This window comes from Lactuca serriola, chromosome 4 (genome assembly GCF_051521515.1).
Source record: "Lactuca serriola cultivar US96UC23 chromosome 4, Lser_US96UC23_V15, whole genome shotgun sequence".
In the NCBI taxonomy this organism is placed as follows: Eukaryota; Viridiplantae; Streptophyta; class Magnoliopsida; order Asterales; family Asteraceae; genus Lactuca; species Lactuca serriola.
Genome location: NC_136411.1, coordinates 388,603,041 through 388,620,906, shown reverse-complemented (window position 1 = coordinate 388,620,906; position 17,866 = coordinate 388,603,041). Strand labels below are relative to the sequence as shown.

The 17,866-nt window shown below is 32.3% G+C and overlaps 1 protein-coding gene across 1 annotated transcript; it reads right to left on the bottom strand.

Moving 5' to 3' along the window:
* Nucleotides 1-1,426: 1,426 nt before the first annotated feature.
* Nucleotides 1,427-2,035, bottom strand: LOC145099848 (LOB domain-containing protein 25-like). The gene has a single exon (XM_079037351.1). It carries the CDS (start codon nucleotides 2,033-2,035, stop codon nucleotides 1,427-1,429), a length of 609 nt encoding a protein of 202 aa, XP_078893477.1.
* Nucleotides 2,036-17,866: the final 15,831 nt, after the last annotated feature.

Sequence of the window (17,866 nt, the reverse complement as noted above, 5' to 3'; positions counted from 1 at the left end):
TACTACCGAAATCAACAAAACCTAATGTTAGTACCTAATACGACATCCACAAAATGATTTCGGTAGACAACAAACCCAAATTATTTCCATGATCGAGTTATCCAGCTGACACAAGCACCCACCTTGAGAATCAAAATCCACAAAGCGAAGTTAAACTTCTTTTACATGAGCGCCAACTGCTCTCTAACTACCATGAGCTCCTCATTCATGCAGATTCTCAAAGTTTTGACTTCAACTTGTATCTCCATAGCAAGTAGCTCGTAATCAGAGGGGACATCCAGGTCGGACGTGTGCACCGTATGAAAAGCTATCAAACGAAGCCATTATCAATTTTTTCGAGATTTAATTATGAACGGAGAATGAGAGGACAAATGTTGTTCGTAAAGGGTAACAATCTAAGGCGGTTTAACCTAATAAGGGTTTGGCCGCTTTTTAGGGGGAGGGGGGGCACAAGACACGTAAACAATCTTTATCTGCAAGGGTGGTACTATTTACAAATGTGCCAACCACTCTCCTACTTGGCAGGCCACATCATTTACTTTTTAAATACGTGTCTCATTTAACTATTGTAAAATGTTATGTGACTTATTTAACCGGTTAACTAGACTTTGTTCCCTTTAAACAAAAATAAATAAGATAAGTTCATTGTGTTAAAATGACATTTTTTTTAAAAAAGCAAACTTTATTATTTAAATCAACAAATATTTTTTACTTTAATATATCTAAACACTTAAGATTAATTAGTTGTTGTAACAAACCGAAATTAGATAATAAATATTTTAAGTAAACAATGTCAAACACCCTAAGAATCAAATCCAAAACTTTTTTTTTTTAAAAAAAATTAATAAACTCCTCAAACAATAATCAAACCAAGTAAGACCTTTTTAGTCCTATTCGAATTTGGTTATTCCAGTTTCTGTTTTAGGTTCTATCGGTTCATTATATAAAATCATACAGAACGTACATTCATACTCAAAATGGTTCATATGTTAAAATTAAGATCACGATTATGTAACCCTTCAAATTCATTAAAAAAAATATTAAGAACCACAATGGTTAAATACCTAAAATTAAGATCACGTATATCTATGTTTCTTTATTTAATACTTCTTGAATTCCCAGCATCTTACCAAAACATGCATCAATTCGTGGAGAAAGAAAACAACAAAGAGATGTATTTGAACAAAGTGTTCATGGTTAATTGACCGAAAACGGACAGTTTTTAATGAATTAAAGAATCGATAATGGAGGAGATCGTGTGTAATCCTAAAAACTATAAACAATTTCTGGCTTTGGTACCTTTAATTCTTGAAAACCTCAATTCATATTCATCTTTTGCTCTCAATCAACGATTGTTGATCATTAACACACAGACTATCAATCGAACTTCATCAAGATCGATCAGATAGAATTAACATCCGATCGATCATTCTTCGTTATCATCTTGATCTCCCAAATCCTCAAATGGCGGTTCCATTGTTCTGCTCGCGAGTACTTCATTAATAGCATTACGATCACTTGGCCCACCGAAGTGAAACCCTTGATTATACTGATCATTCGGGATATTACTCAATCCATCAACACTTTGATCGTTAATTATCTGGTTGTTAACTGGAAGACCTGTGAATGAAGGCATGATTTGAGAATTATCTTGTATGATCTGCAACTGCTGATTGTTGATGTTGTTTCTTCGATGCGATTCAAGCGAAAGACGAACGCGTTGAAGCTCACTCGTCAAGGCATTCAGGTTTTGTAGCAATGAAACTGTTAATCCGTAACATCCGTGAACTGGGTTAATATTACGGATGTTAGATTCGTATTTAATCGATGTAATCGCTTCTTGTTTCTCTACATTGTCATTCAGCTGGTTTAGTATTTTCGTGACGTTTGCGATGCCGTAAAGGCGGAGGACGTTTTGGAAGACCTCGGGTTCGTTCGCCGGGAAATATGGCGCCAGTGGACAGTCGATCGTACAGCGGACGTGTCTGTGGCGGCAGGCGGCGCAAGGAGGGCGATCACCATCTCTCAGCGGCATTTGATTTCAATTGCAACGGTAAAAGAATTAAACTGATTTTTCAAATAGAAATCCGATTGTATCGGAATATAAAGTTTTTCTGTTGTATGTGTAAATGTCCACATCGATCGATCAGTTGGTCTTTTTTTAGGGATTTTATATATTATTAGTTTATTACATTTCTTTCACATTAAAACTATTATTGTTACTAATGTGAATCAAACCTAAGTTCGTTATATTTATTGGATAAGAGACTTTATTTCTCATAACAACTTATTTATCTATTTTCATTAATATGGTCATTCAAATGTTTTAGTCTTTGATTAGTTTATCTTTGTTATTAGATATGCAAAATCAAAAATTGAATAGTTATTGTTTGAGTAAAATCTTATTGAGTTATGTAAAATCTGATTGAGTGATTGGAGTCTAAAGCTAATAAGCTATAATTGAATTTGTCTTTGATTGAGTCATATGTATCTGAATGGTTGTATTGAATAATGAAAATGATAATTCTATTTTAAAAATTAATTAAGGTGTTTACATGATAAAATATGAAATATGGTTTTTTTTACTAACATCGGATTGGTGTCAAAAGTGATATTAAGTGAGAAATTTTAATATTAATTTTGGTGTAAAAAACATGTTTTTATATTGAATTAATTAATGTTAAACGTTTCAATATAACCCAAAAATAAAGATATATAATCAACGTGTGGACTAGTTAAACCTCCAAAACAAAATATCCCGATATAATAGGATTTCAAGTTAAACTCAGCATCGTCTTCTAGGTTACTTTCTTCACTCTACGACCAATTAACCTTACATTAGCCATTATAATGACAGTCAAAGGTGGTTCTCGCCCAGCTTGCGCCGCCTGCCGCTTCCAACGCCGCCGCTGTTCGCCAGACTGCCCACTTGCACCATTTTTTCCGGCCAACCAACCCAAGATCTTCCAGAACGTCCACCGCCTTTACGGCGTTGGAAACGTCATGAAGATACTAAACATGTTGAACGACGATGAGAAGAAAGAAGAAGCAATGAAATCAATTAAATACGAATCTTACATCCGTGAGATTTATCCAGTTGACGGATGTTACGGAAGGATAGCGTCTTTGAAACAAAACCTGGTGGATTCGATGCGAGAGCTTCAATATGTTCGTCTATTGATCCATGCATGTAGAAACAAGAAAGATCTGACACAAGATTCTGATCAGATGATTAATGAATTAGGGAACATTAATAAGGATCATGGATTTTATAACTACTTTGGATCAAGCAGTAGTCATAATAATCATAAACCTTACGAATGGGATGATCAAAGAATGAAAACAAGCAATGATCTCACACAAATTCAACATCGTTTTGATGAATTCAGATTATCTGGTGTCGAGGGAAGCCCGGATTATACTGAAAATACGTGTGATTCGTTTGCTGATGATCAACTATGGTTCATGGGATCGAAAGAAGATCACGAATTGAGGTTTTTTGCGAGTTCTTTTTTTATCTTTTCAATTTGATTTCGTCGCATAATTTTTCTTTTTGGACGTAAATAAAAGAAGCTTATAAATGGTCTACTGTCTTTTTTTTTTTGTATGTGCAGTAGTTCGTTTACAAAGCCAGTTGCTTTTTGCTAAGAAGCTCGAGAGTGGAAAAGTCAAAGGAATCGATAATCATATGAAAAGATGAGAAAGATGATTGATGTACGTTCGAAACTCCTCCATGAACTACATAAATAAAACACAAAAAGGAGGTTTGCAACGAGGGTTTTTAGGTGTTTAATTAGCTATTATTGGTATGTAGAGGCAAAACCCATGTTTTTGGGGTTTTGAGTCTTTATTGTGTTGATCTATTTTGAGCTTTTAAAAGATTACATCATTGTGGTTTTATTTTTGACTTTGGATCATTTTAATATGAATGTGTGTTCAATTATGTTTTGAATGATGTCGCATGGTATATGTTAGATATGATAATATCATCTAGAGTTGTGGTTTTCATATGTATATATACATTCACAACATCCTACTTGAGTGATACATAGTTTCTGCAATCCATATTAAGAGCTCGATCGAAATAAATATCGACCAATCACCATTCTCAGGTGACACCAGCAACAAAAAATGTTCAAAAGAAATAAATTAATAGAACATTTCACTATCTGTAGTAGAAATGGATAAATGAAAATGGTTTTGTTTTTAACACACCAACTACATATACACGGGATAGTTTGTTTTCCAATTGTAAAGAACGAGGAAGCTCGATTAATTACCATTGGTTCTCCCCAAGAAGATGAAGAAGCTTTAACAATTAAATGTGGTATTGTTGGTGTATTTTGTTTTAATGTTGATCAAAACAAAACTGAATGTGAATGGCATCCATTTCAATGATTTTAATTGTATTTTTGTTGAAAATCTAGTCTAAAATGGGTTGATGAAAGAGAAGAGAAAATCACCATCTATACCAACTTGAAAGGTTAATCAAGAAGATAGTGATAACATAAAATAGAAGCCGGTGCATGTGCTAGAAGAAGTGTTGCATTATCGTAGATACCTAGAACAAAATGTCACAGGTAAAACAAATGATTTTAGGGTAACATATCCGAAAAATTACATTGTGCTGGAAAAAAATTCAAAAAAATTCTACTGGGCCAAAAAAATTGAGAGGTGACCCATACACATAGGTCTGCCGGTGATCATATATTACATCAAGTGCTATTAATAATTCAATATCACTACAAGAAATATACTCTTTAGCGGTCACACTATTATCGACGACAAGAGGCTTTACCGGCGACTTTAGATAAAGTCGCCGGTAAAGCCCCTTGTCGCCGGTAATAATATCGCCGCTAAAAGGTTGTCACCCAAATCCGCACTTTCCTCCTCTGTTGCATCTCAACCGTTCGATGAGATATCCAATCCAACGGGTGGGGTGTCTTATCCTGTCTAACCTAATACCGGCGACACAGATGTCGCCGCTAAAGGTTTAAAAAAGTCGTCGCTAATAGTTCACTAAAAATGACACGGTACCCTTCCCTCCAGTTTGTTGCCACTATTACTAATTGTCACCGGTAAAGAGTCTGGTGTCGCCGCTATTGCCTCTCGAAGATAAAAATAAAAAAAAAATAAAAAATAAAAAATAAAAACACACGTAGAAACCCTCTCTTCTTCATTTTCCTTTCTGTTTGCTTCCAATTTCCTTCACCGTTTCGCTGATTTCCTCTTCAATTTGCTTCTTCCAAGCAAATTTCTCCCCACATTGTTTCAAGCAAGTGTCTCTAGGTGTGGTTAAAGCTTTGGGACCAATTTCTATCTCCATTTCTTGAAGAAAGGTAAGTTTATTTGGTGATTTCATTTTTATTTTGTATGTTAATTTCGATTTGTAGCTTTATCTAGTGATTGAATGATAATAAATTGTTCATATTCTTGTTTTTGGTGGTGGTGTTTTGGATTAGAAGCAAGTTATTCAATTTTTTGTTTGTGGTTATTGAATTGCAATTAGTTGTATAGCTTCAAGTTGTAGTTTAGCCTTTAGGGACATTTGATGATTATTAAAAGCTTATTTTGATGACTAAATTGCAATACATTGTTCAATTTCAGTGATTTTGGTGGTGTTGTTCAGTTTTTCTGGTGAGACTAATTTCGGGTGAAGACTAGTTCCGCCACTACAGGTTCTATTATTTCATTTTTTTTGTGAATTTTGTATTTATATGTGAAATTATGTGAAAATTGTCATATGTGAAAATTAGATTGTATATTTCGTATTTGTTTGAATATATGTGAATTTGGTATATATATTCCAATGTATGTGTGTTTGATGTATATGTGGTATATTAGTATTTGGTAGAAATTATATGTATTTGTTATAAGTAGAATGTTATTGTGTGTATGTGAATGTATGTATGTTTGTTGTAAATGTGATATATAATTGTGAAACTTTTGTATTTGGTATAAATAAGATGTTATTATGTATATATGTGAAATTATGTGTATTTGGTTTAAGTAGGATGTTATTTTGTGTGTATTTGTATTTGGTGTATATGTGGTATATGTATGTAAAAGTATGTGAATTTCATCTTCTTATGTATTATGTAAAACTATGTGGTTTTGGTATAAGTAGGATGCTATAATTGAAAAATAAATAAATAAATTATTGTTATAATTTGAAAAAAAAAACACAAAAAAAATTATAAAATTATTTAAAAACTTATATACAAAAACTAGAAAGCTTCTAGTTTTTACTCAAGCTAACTCCAAATTAATTAACCAATAAGTTATATAGTTAACTTATAATCTTCAAATTAATTCATAAGATTATCTTTCTATAACCAATAATAATCGGTTACCATAAAAATATGTTAAAGGATGCTATAATAGAAAAAAAATAAAAATAAATTATTGTTATAATTGGAAAAAAACACAAAAAAAATTATAAAATTGTTTAAAAACTTATATATATTTTAATCTCGACAGTAAAAAGGAACAACACAATAACATAATATGTATGTAAAAGTATGTGAATTTCATGTTCTTATGTATTATGTAAAATTATGTGGTTTTCTTATAAGTAGGATGCTATAATTGAAAAGAAAATAAAAATTAATTATTGTTATAATTGGAAAAAAAAACACAATATATATATATATATATATATATAATTGTTTAAAAACTTATATACAAAAACTAGAAAGTTCTAGTTTTTACCCAAGCTAACTCCAAATTAATTAACCAATAAGTTATATAGTTAATTTATAATCTTCAAATTATTTCATAAGATTATATTTCTATAACCAATAATAATCAGTTACCATAAAAATAGGTTAAAGGATGCTATAATTGAAAAAAAAAACTAAATAAGTTATTGTTATAATTGGAAAAAAAACACAAAAAAAATTATAAAATTGTTTAACAACTTATATATATTTTAATCTCGACGGTAAAAAAGAACAACACAACAACATAATGTCTATTATAAAATTGTTTAAAAACTTACAAGTAATTTTAATTAAAATTAATTAAAAAAATGCATAAATAAAAATTTTTAATTTATTTTTTTCATTTTTTTATTACTTAATTTTTGTATTATTTTAGATGTAAAAAAATGTGGATTGGAAAAAAAACAATGCTAATTTTGTATACTAAACTCTAAACCCAAAATTATGTTTCAGCAACATCATGTTTATTGATAAAAGCTGGACAACTAATCCATATCAAAACCATCCCGAGTTCCAAGCAGGACTCAAAGCTTTTATCGAGAAGTCCAAGTCGCACCTTGATAGTAATGGTAAAATCAGATGTGCGTGTGAAAAATGTGATAACCGTTACTTCAAGTACCCGACTACAGTTGAATGCCATATATTTATAAATGGTTTTAGGAAGGCGTACAAAATTTGGATCTATCATGGTGAATCTTTTATTCCTCCAGTCGTCTTGCCAAGTAACGAAATGGCCGATTTAATCGACGATGTGATGTGGGAGTCGAGAGAAAATGATACCAACCTCGATGAAGGAACCTCGAATACAAGGGGTAGCGGTGTTGATGATGATTTTGCATAGTTGTTGGAAGAAATGGAAACTCAATTGTATACTGGTTGCATCTTTTCTTCCCTTAAGTTTCTAGCAAAGTTAATGCATATCAAGGTGAACAACAAATGGACTGATAGTTCATTTGGTCAACTCCTTGAGCTCTTGCAATTAGCATTTCCCAAAGGCAACAAGGTTCCCCTTTCACATTATCTAGCCAGAAAGAAACTAAAGTCTATTGGCCTGGGGTATGAGTCGATACATGTGTGCAAAAACGATTGTTGTCTCTTTTGGAAAGAACATGATTCATTGCAAATTTGTCCCGTTTGTAAAGAGAGCCGATGGATCGATAAAAACACCAAGGGTAAGAAAGTACCTCATAAGGTGTTACGGTACTTTCCTGTGACCCATAGACTATGACGTTTATATTGTTCGAGGCACACTGCCAAAAATATGATTTGGCATAGTACCAGACGTTCAGAAGATGGTGTGATGATTCATCCTGTTGATGGGGAACATTGGCAAGATTTTGATAAAAAATACCCCGACTTCTCGAGTGAACCCCGTAACGTACGCCTAGGTCTTTTAGCTGACGGTTTCAATCCATTTGGAAACATGTGTAATCCACATAGCACATGGCCGGTCATACTCACCACATACAATCTGCCACCCTGGCTTTGTATGAAAGAGTCATCATTCATATTGACTTTGTTGATTCCAGGACCGAAAGCTCCAGGTAAGGATATGGATGTTTTCCTTAGACCGTTGGTGGAAGAGCTTAAACATTTGTGGAACTCAGGCGTACGTATTAAAGATGCGGCAACAAACACAATCTTCACGATGAGAGCTATGTTGTTGTGGACAATAAACGATTGGCCAGCTCGTAGTAGTTTATCAGGTTGGAGTGGGCAAGGGTATAGAGCATCTGCTACTTGCAATGAAGACACTCCTTCGTACCGTGCAACAAACGAAGTCGTATATATCGGTCATCGTCGTTTCCTAAATGCTAATGATCCGTTAAGAAAGAGGTTGGACTTTAACGAGATGGAAGAGACAAGACCCGCTCCGAGACACTTTAGTAATGATGACATACAAGAGCAACTAGGTCGTCCACTAACTCGTAAACCGGGTAAACATCCTGAGCATGGAGGCGGGGAGCCAAAGCGGAAAGACTATGAGTTGAACTGGTCGAAACGAAGCATTTTCTTCGAACTCGAGTATTGGTCTTCTCTACAGTTGAAACACAACATAGATGTCATGCATGTCCAGAAAAATGTGGACGAGAGTTTGTTAGGTACTCTCCTAATGAACGATAAAAGAAAAGACACACCAAATGCACGAGAGGACTTGAGAATTCTAAACATTCGGAGAAATGAATGGTTGCAAAAAAATGGTGACAAGTTTCATAGACCCCAGGCAAGATACTCTTTCACGAAATCTAGTCGAGAACTCTTTTGTCAATTTATAAAAGAGGTTAAACTATCGGATGGGTTTGGTTCTAACATTAGTAAGAAAGTGAACGATACCAATACTAACATTATTGGGTTGAAATCGCATGACCACCACATTCTTATGCAACGTTTGATACCGATTGGAGTAAGAGGGTTGTTAGACAAAGATACTTATACACCTATTGTAGAAATTTGTACGTTTTTCAAGCAACTTTGTTCCAGAACATTGAAGGTGGAGGATATGAGGAAAGCAAAAGTAGACATTATTTCAATCTTGTGCAAGTTAGAATTGATTTATCCTCTGGCGTTTTTTGACATTATGGTTCATTTACTTTTGCATTTACCTGATGAAGCAATTGCTGGAGGCCTGGTTTGTATGAGATGGATGTTTCCATTCGAGAGATATATGAAAAAACTAAAAAACTATGTCAGAAACAAGGCGAAGCCAGAAGGTTCTATAGCTGAGGGTTATGTTGCTGAAGAAGCTTTATCATTTTGTTCAATGTACCTTCGAGATGTAAAGAATCATCCGGAAAGAAATGTAGATGTTTTCATTGAAAAAACAAAGTTTTGGATGTTTGAGTCTAATTGTCGACCGACCCGCACAACTCAAATCAAAACTCTTAATTTAACGGAAATACATAACATGGAATGGTTTGTATTGAATAGCTGTGAAGAAGTCAGACAGTATATCAAGTAATTAATCTTATCTCTAACTTTCATTCTTAATTTTTTATTTTATCTTTTTAAATCTATATCTTTTGGTCATCAACATAGGAAATTCAAATCTGAGCATCCCCAAAGTGATGAAAAGAAAGAATTTCGTAATTGGTTTCGTGAAAAGGTAATATAAATTAATAAACAAATTTGTTTCATTGATCTAACGAATACATAATACATATTAATTTATAATTGTTAGGTTCATCAAATGAAAATAGAAAAATCTCCAGAATTCCACAAAGAGTTGTCGGTTCTTGCAATGGGCCCGCAAATGAATGCCTATTCTTACACCGCATGCATAGTCAATGGTGTTAGGTTTATGGTACTTAGTCATGACACACAACGTACAACACAAAACTCTGGGGTTTTAGCGGTGGGTGAGAAAGGCGAGAAATATTATGGCCAGTTAGAAGAGATTATAGAGTTGAGGTATACACATGATTATTCAACTGTACTATTTCGTTGCAAGTGGTTTGATACTCGAACAAGAGTTATTTCTAGTGATAGTTTCACCAGTATCGACACACAACGCGAAGCATACAAAGATGATCAACTCATATATGCGTCACAAGCCAAATAAGTGTTCTACATCAGAGAGCCAAACAATAACCATCAGTGTGTTGTCGAGCATGTTAATCATCAAAGTATTTGGGATCTACCATCGAACGATGACCTTGTTCAAAATGTTGACAATGTCTCACACGAAAATGTAGACGATGTCGATGTACTTCAAAATATCTCTTCATCCAATGCTCCACTTTTTATCGATTTCAGCATGTACTTTCAAAACATTCCTAGAGTCATTATTGATGTAGAAAGTGCATCTGAAGTTCCTCCGCCAACTGGTATAGTCAATGATGTTTCTGATTGCGAGACTGATTACGATGACACCGATTCTGACTATGATACCGAAGAAGACACTGAAGGAAATGAGGAAGATTCTGATTAGAATAGTTCTTATGTAATGTGTATTTGTAATATGTGTTTGTAATATGAACTTTATTTGGATTTCTAGTTTATTCCTATGTAAATGTTTATTTCTATGTAATGTGTATCTATAATAAAAATTGTATTTGTATATCTTATAACTTTTCAGGAAATGATGAGAGTGTGGCTTTTGTTTATGTTTACCATGGCTGTTGTCATGGGTCGTTGACATGGGGGAGACGGAGTTGAGGACCCACCTTTCCCAGGTGGTAGAGGTCCTGGCCAGCACGAGCAGGACGGTAAGTCTTATCATGAATTTTTATTTACTATTTTTGTTCAATTATAATAAATTAAATGTCGTTTCTAATAATTTTTAATTACATTTGTAGTTGAGGGACGTGCCCGAAGGAAAGTTCGAGGAAAAGCAAAAAATATAAAGCTTGAAAAACCAATCTTGCAGAACCAGGGGAAACCAATAGGCATGCAATATGATAGGGATATCACATTTAATCCCGTAGGAGAGGCGGGAGACATGTTTTCCCGAGAAGTTGGGAAAACAATGTGGCAGATGGTCTCTTTTGACAAATGGAGTTGGAAAAGATTTTCCCCTGATATAAATGACACTGTATTACAACATTTAACGGTAATTATTTATTTAAATATATTTTATAGGTTTAACTATAACTGTTTTTTACTTGGTTAACTTTTTTTTTTGTAGACAAAGTTTGATCTCAATCAAATTTACCAGGATGCACAAGCTACTCTATTGACAGAGAGTTTTCAAGCAGCCTTGTTAAAAGGTTTTCGAGAGCGTAAAGTCGACGCAAAAGAATATTTCAAGATGTTCGGAGGGTATGAAGATATCCCGAGAGCATTGGCAAATCCTCCGGATGGTATGCTTGTTGATAACTGGGCGAAGACAGTTGAGTATTTTCAAACTAACGAACACATAATTGCTTCAGAAATGAACAAAAAAATCCGTGAAAAGCAAACAAATGTGAATCGTGGGGGTTCGAGCTCGTATAGCAGTACTTGCTATAAGAAGGTACCGTACGATACATGTAATTATTTATTTAAAATATAATCTAATTTTCAAACTTAAACAGAACCTTAAGAGAGTGGAAACATTTCGCAAAGCTCATACCGATAAGAATTGTGTATTTGTTACTGCTGAATCAGAACAACAATATGTAAGTATTTAATTATAATTTTATCATATATTTAAATGTTTATTTATACTTAATTGTTACTCACTTTTGGGAGTTACAGAATCGGTTAGTTGAAGAGCTGTTAGAACAAACTCAATGTGAAAGTGAGTTAACGCCCGCTCAAGAAAGAGCTACGTTCGAGAAAGTATTAGGAGAGCGACGTGGCCACATTAGAGGCATTGGCCGCAAACCTTCTGGTCTCCCGACAATTCCAAAGCCTTCGCAACCATCACAACCACCATCACAACCATCACAGGTAAAATAGCAATCTACTTTAGCATCGTAAAATGCATGTTGATTTGGTAGTTTTGGTTTTGTGGTGGTTATTTGCTAAAAAGTTTGGTAATTTGGTTTTTGTCCCAAGTACAAAATATAGCAATGTACTTTGGTTTTCTATCTTTGTTTAAAAATAGCAATCTACTTTAGCATCGTAAAATGCATGTTGATTTGGTAGTTTTGGTTTTGTGGTGGTTATTTGCTAAAAAGTTTGGTAATTTGGTTTTTGTCCCAAGTGCAAAATATAGCAATGTACTTTGGTTTTCTATCTTTGTTTAAGAATAGCAATCTACTTTAGCATCGTAAAATGCATGTTGATTTGGTAGTTTTGGTTTTGTGGTGATTATTTGCTAAAAAGTTTGGTAATTTAGTTTTTTCCCAAGTGCAAGAAATAGCAATGTACTTTGGTTTTGTATCTTAGTTTAAAAATAACAATGTATTTTGATAGTTTTTGTTTATGTTTGACGATCTAACTTATAAGTTTATATATATTATTATTAATTATGTAGTTGGAAAATCTTCGTGCAATGCTCGCCGACCCGGCATGTAGGGATGAGCTTTATTCGTTTTTTCAATCCCAAAATAATCAAGGAAACAATGGGAACGACGATGAGGGTATGTAAGGATGAGTTTTATTTGCATATGTTGTCTCGTTTTGCTATGTGGTAGATTGTAAAAATTTTGTTGTTTTGCTACTCGGATATTATGACTTTTGATATTTAATTGTATTTTGGATGTTTGTTTGTAATTTACATTGACACTATTATGTTTGATATTTAATAGGATGTTTGTTTTGTAATTAGCGTCGACACTATTGGTTTTGATATTTAATCGAATATTGTTATTACCGGCGACACTTTTACCTGCGATATTATCACCAGCAACCAAAATCATTAATTTAAAAAAAAATTGAAAAAAAATTACTGGCGACGCTTTTACCGGCGACAGAACTTATTACCGGCGACACTTTTACTGGCGACTAGCTTATTAGCGGCGACAATACTCATTAGCGGCGACATAGCAATAGTGGCGACTTTTATCATTAGCGGCGACATACTGATCAATAGCGACGAGGCAGTAGCGGCGACTCAGTACCGGCGACGCGTCGCCGCTATTAGTATTGCCGGTGACTTTTGGGACTTTTACCGGCGATTTTTGTCGCCGGTAATGGCCTTTTTCCTTGTAGTGTATATGCACAAATCATTTTTGAAGTGTAGACTATAACAATCTACTATTTTATGAAATCTATTTTTTAATGATACTAAATATAGGAGTTTTTAATAAATAAAAAATATAGATCCACATTTTGTATTTTTTACAACTAGCTTATTTTCCGATTTTTTTAGATTGTTATGTCTGGCAAAAAATAAAGGTAGCTTATAAGCGAACTTTTTAAAAACTACTTAGACTAGTCTTTCAACAAAATTATTGAGCTTTTAAAAAATTCTCCGAAATATCCATTTTATTAATTATTAAAAAAATCACAATCTTCTACACGTTTCTTATGTTATTTTTCATATTTAAATTAGTTTTATCAAAAATCATTTTTATTAGATAACTAGTTTTTAAAATAATCCGTCAAACATAATCTAAGGACATCCATAGTCCATTGAACTCTAAGAAATTCAATGAATTGTCACATCACTGTCACATCAACATTTTATTTTTTATTTAACTTTAATCATTAAGATTTACATTCCATTAAACCCTACACAGTTTAATGAAATTTCACATCATCATCATTATATTTTTAAACATAATTATAAATTTAAAAATAAAATATATAATAGTTAAAAACGAGTACAATACTTAAAAATACCTTAACTAAAAAATACGGTACCGAAAACATTTAATACCAAAAATACATTAATTAAAAAACATGAAACCTAAAATACATTAATAAAAAATGATACCTATATATTATATTTTATCTTAACTTCTTCACAATGGTTCATCCAAATTTGTCGCCCCACGTTGGACATGCTACTCGAATCTATGAGAGTCAAAATTAATGTGTAATAGTTCAATTCAAGGTTGTAGAACTCGTTACTCGGTACCTGCTCGGCCGACTACCGAGTAGCGAGTACTCGGGGAGTACTCGGATTTGGTAATTCATGTAGAAATATTTATAGGGAAATTATATATGTTAAAATCATAAGTTAAAATCATATGTTGATTGAAATATATAACAAAATTAGATACATGTGAATACATAAAAATTGAAAAACACATAATGGTCTCACTTAGTGAATAATTTCTAAAAATTTAAGATATATATGTAGTAATAATCACATGTGCGTGTTAACTAATAAGTCATTATGTATATGATACACATTAATCACCGAGTTGACCAAGTTTTACAACGCTGGTCAGGTTAGTAAGAGGCCGATCGAGGAGTACTCGGGATTCTGTAACTCGCCTCGGTAAGGGCCCGGATAGCGAGTACTCGGAGGAGTAATCGGCCAACTCGACGAGTTTTACAACACTGGTTCAATTAATGTAATATTTTATCGGAATTAGTTTGTATTAGATTTGTAACAGATATATTTATTTTAAAGAAAATTTTTACTTTTAAATACTTCATTTGCATTATTTATTTGAAAAAATAAGACCTAAATTTGATAAAATAATATAATACCTAAAAATATGGTTAGTTTTATTTATTATTTAATTAAAAATATATATATATAAATCAAATATAAGAATATAAGAGAATATAATTACATATATATTTGGTTTGAAATTTAATTTAATAAGAAAAGATTAATTTCATTCAACTACTCAGTCAATCATACAACTCTTCTATTCAACCATTTTCCATATTATCACTTACACTTCATTCAATATCTCTTCAATCATAATCATTATCTATTCAACTCCTATTAAACTCCTATTGTGAATGTCCTATGAGATAATCATTTTTGTTCTCTAAATCAAAAAATTTTTAGGAGTTTATTATACACAATATATTATAAATTTTGGAAATTTTTTTTGTTAAAATATGGTTAAGGCACAAGATTTTATTTTACCTAATTTATAAGTTTTTGTAAAATATAAAGTTTGGTTGTGGCTTTATAAACGGGGATGAGATAAATGGGTTTAAATTTGAAATACATATTTAAGAATTCCTTGCATAAAATCCCATTGAAAAAATTTCTAAAAAAATGTTTTTCTTTCTGGCATACAACCACTAGAGAGTAAGGACTAAACCTAAAATTAAGGTCAAGAACATTGTAGTAGGCATTCAACTAGATTTTAAAATCCCAGTTTTGACTCAATAAACATTGATATGTCCGATTTACATAGACTGTATGGGTGATTTACTCTTATTCTTATATTTTTAATATGTATGATGTTAGGGTTCCGGGTAGACGCGTCTTGATCCTTATCCACATCCCCATCTTTGGATTCTAATTCGTGATTTCTATGTCCCTTTTCTGATCTCTAATCAATTTGAATTAAGGTATCGAGTTCATGTTAGGTATAGAGTTTTTTTTTTTTGCCATGTGGACATCAAGATTGCATTTTCTTGCTTATGAGAAAAAACATAGCTATAGTTGGTATAAAAATTGGTGGATACATTACTAAAAATTACTCGTGATGTGAATCTAAGTAATTAGTTTTGGGAATTGCATTATAATTTTCTAGGTTAAATATTTAGATTTAAAATAAGTAAGGGTTGTTTGATTGCCTTTTGACCCAGTCCAATCAAAAGTTTTTGCTGACCTGGTCTGAGTCTGTGTGTTTGATGTCATTTATATAACCTCTGACTTGGTCCAAAACTCTCCTTAATCCTCTGACTCGGTCCAAGGAAAAAAAAAGCGTCTGACTGGGTCATCTTCATCGTCTTCCCCTTTTGCTCTTTGGCACTAGATCGACATAGTAAGCCAAGTTCTTCATACTCATTGTGTTCTTCCTAAGACAACAATGCCCTTTAATACCTTTCTTCCTCATATGGCCGCTAAAACGAGACCAGCCACTATCACTCATCGCTCAGGCTCTCCGTTCGTTGTTCCGCTGACACCAACGCCGATGCCATCGGATTCTCCTCCGTGATGTCGTCTTTCTCAGGTGAGTTCTGTTTTTGAACAATAAGATGATGGCTATCGATTGGATCAATTTCAAAAAATCAAAATCAATTTCAACTGGTGAAATTGTTGTTGTGTGTTCTGATTATATTGTTGTTGACGTGTTGTGATTTTTGTTGTTCATGTGCGATGGTTTTGATTTTTATATATCTTGCACCTAATTTTGATTTTCCTTGTTGTTGATGTGCTTAGATTTTGATTTTTGTTTATCTTCCACCTGATTTTGATGTACCTTCTGTCACCTGATTTCGATTTCAAAGAACATCAAGAAAGAGTTTTGCAAGGATTTTGGACTGACAAACACCTCATGTTGTTTTTTAGATTAAAGCTTTTTCAAGGTCAAGAGCTCGTGGGTTTTTTTTCCAATTTGTCCCTGTTTATAACCATATAACATAACAAATGTATATAAAATAAGTATATCCATTGTTTGGTATTAGTAGATTTTGCTGGTGGTTGGTTGTTGCTTCACATCATTTTGCCTCACAATTTACTAGTTTACAATGTTCAAGTTATCTGCTTTCTTTTATAGCATTATACATTGAAATAAGTGATTAGATTTTTCATGGTAAAATAAACTAATAAAAGAGTTATGAAAGTAAAATGCTATAACTGTATTAAAATTTAAAGTGCATTGTTATAAGAGAAATAAATAAAAGTATGTAGTTTTCTTTAAGTGTTAATGTAAAGGAATTGTAGTAAAAGATATTGTCTGAGGGTAATATAGTCATTTTGTAGTATTAGTCAGATGCAAATTCAAACAACAAATTTCAGTCAGAAATTTACTTAGTCAGAACTTCTAACTCAGTCGACTTCTAACCTAGTCAGCTCTAACCCAGTTAGTAACTATCAAACGACCCCTAAGATTCTTTTTGAAAAAGCTAGATAAATACATATCACCTAATTAAATGACTATCTGATTTTTTTAATATATCTTGAAATTAATTTTGTATTTTACGTTTTAAACCATTTGTTTATAAAGGATGCTTGGCACAATATCATATTTTGAAGAAAAAAATCAAGCGTGCACGTGAATGTCCAAACAAACCAAATAAATAATCTCAACTTGAAATCACAATGATAATTTAAAATGCATATCCAAATACCTATATATTATAATCCAAACAACACATTTTTAAAATATAATTAAAATGACTAGATATAACGATTCACATCAGCATAATTATTAGTTTTTCAATTATGTCACATTAGGTTTTATTATTAGTTACACAAAAGTACAACACTAACAGTCTACAATGTATAAACAACTACGTTATAGATTTTAATCAATATCCTAATTATCATGTATAATTATTTATAATTTAAATAATAATTATAAAAAGATAATATGCTCTTAATTGTGTATTAGTATATTTAATCAATTATTTGTATTATGAAAAAAAATATATCATATTTACGTATTTATATATTTATTAGTTTGTATGTATATGTTAAAAAGTATGCCCAATTTCATATTATTGTTTTTCTATTTCTATCTCAAAATTACATTATTATATTTATGTTGATTTGATTTATATATTTAATAACTTAACATACATTAATACTACACAAACTAAATATATTTATATACAAAAATATGTATTGATAAAAGGGTAAATAGCATAAAAGACACTAAGTTTATATCAAAATTCTAATTTGACACTGTGTT

Excerpts from the sequence above, each read along its gene's own strand:
- LOC145099848 (XM_079037351.1), bottom strand. The coding sequence starts at position 2,035 with ATGCCGCTGAGAGATGGTGATCGCCCTCCTTGCGCCGCCTGCCGCCAC.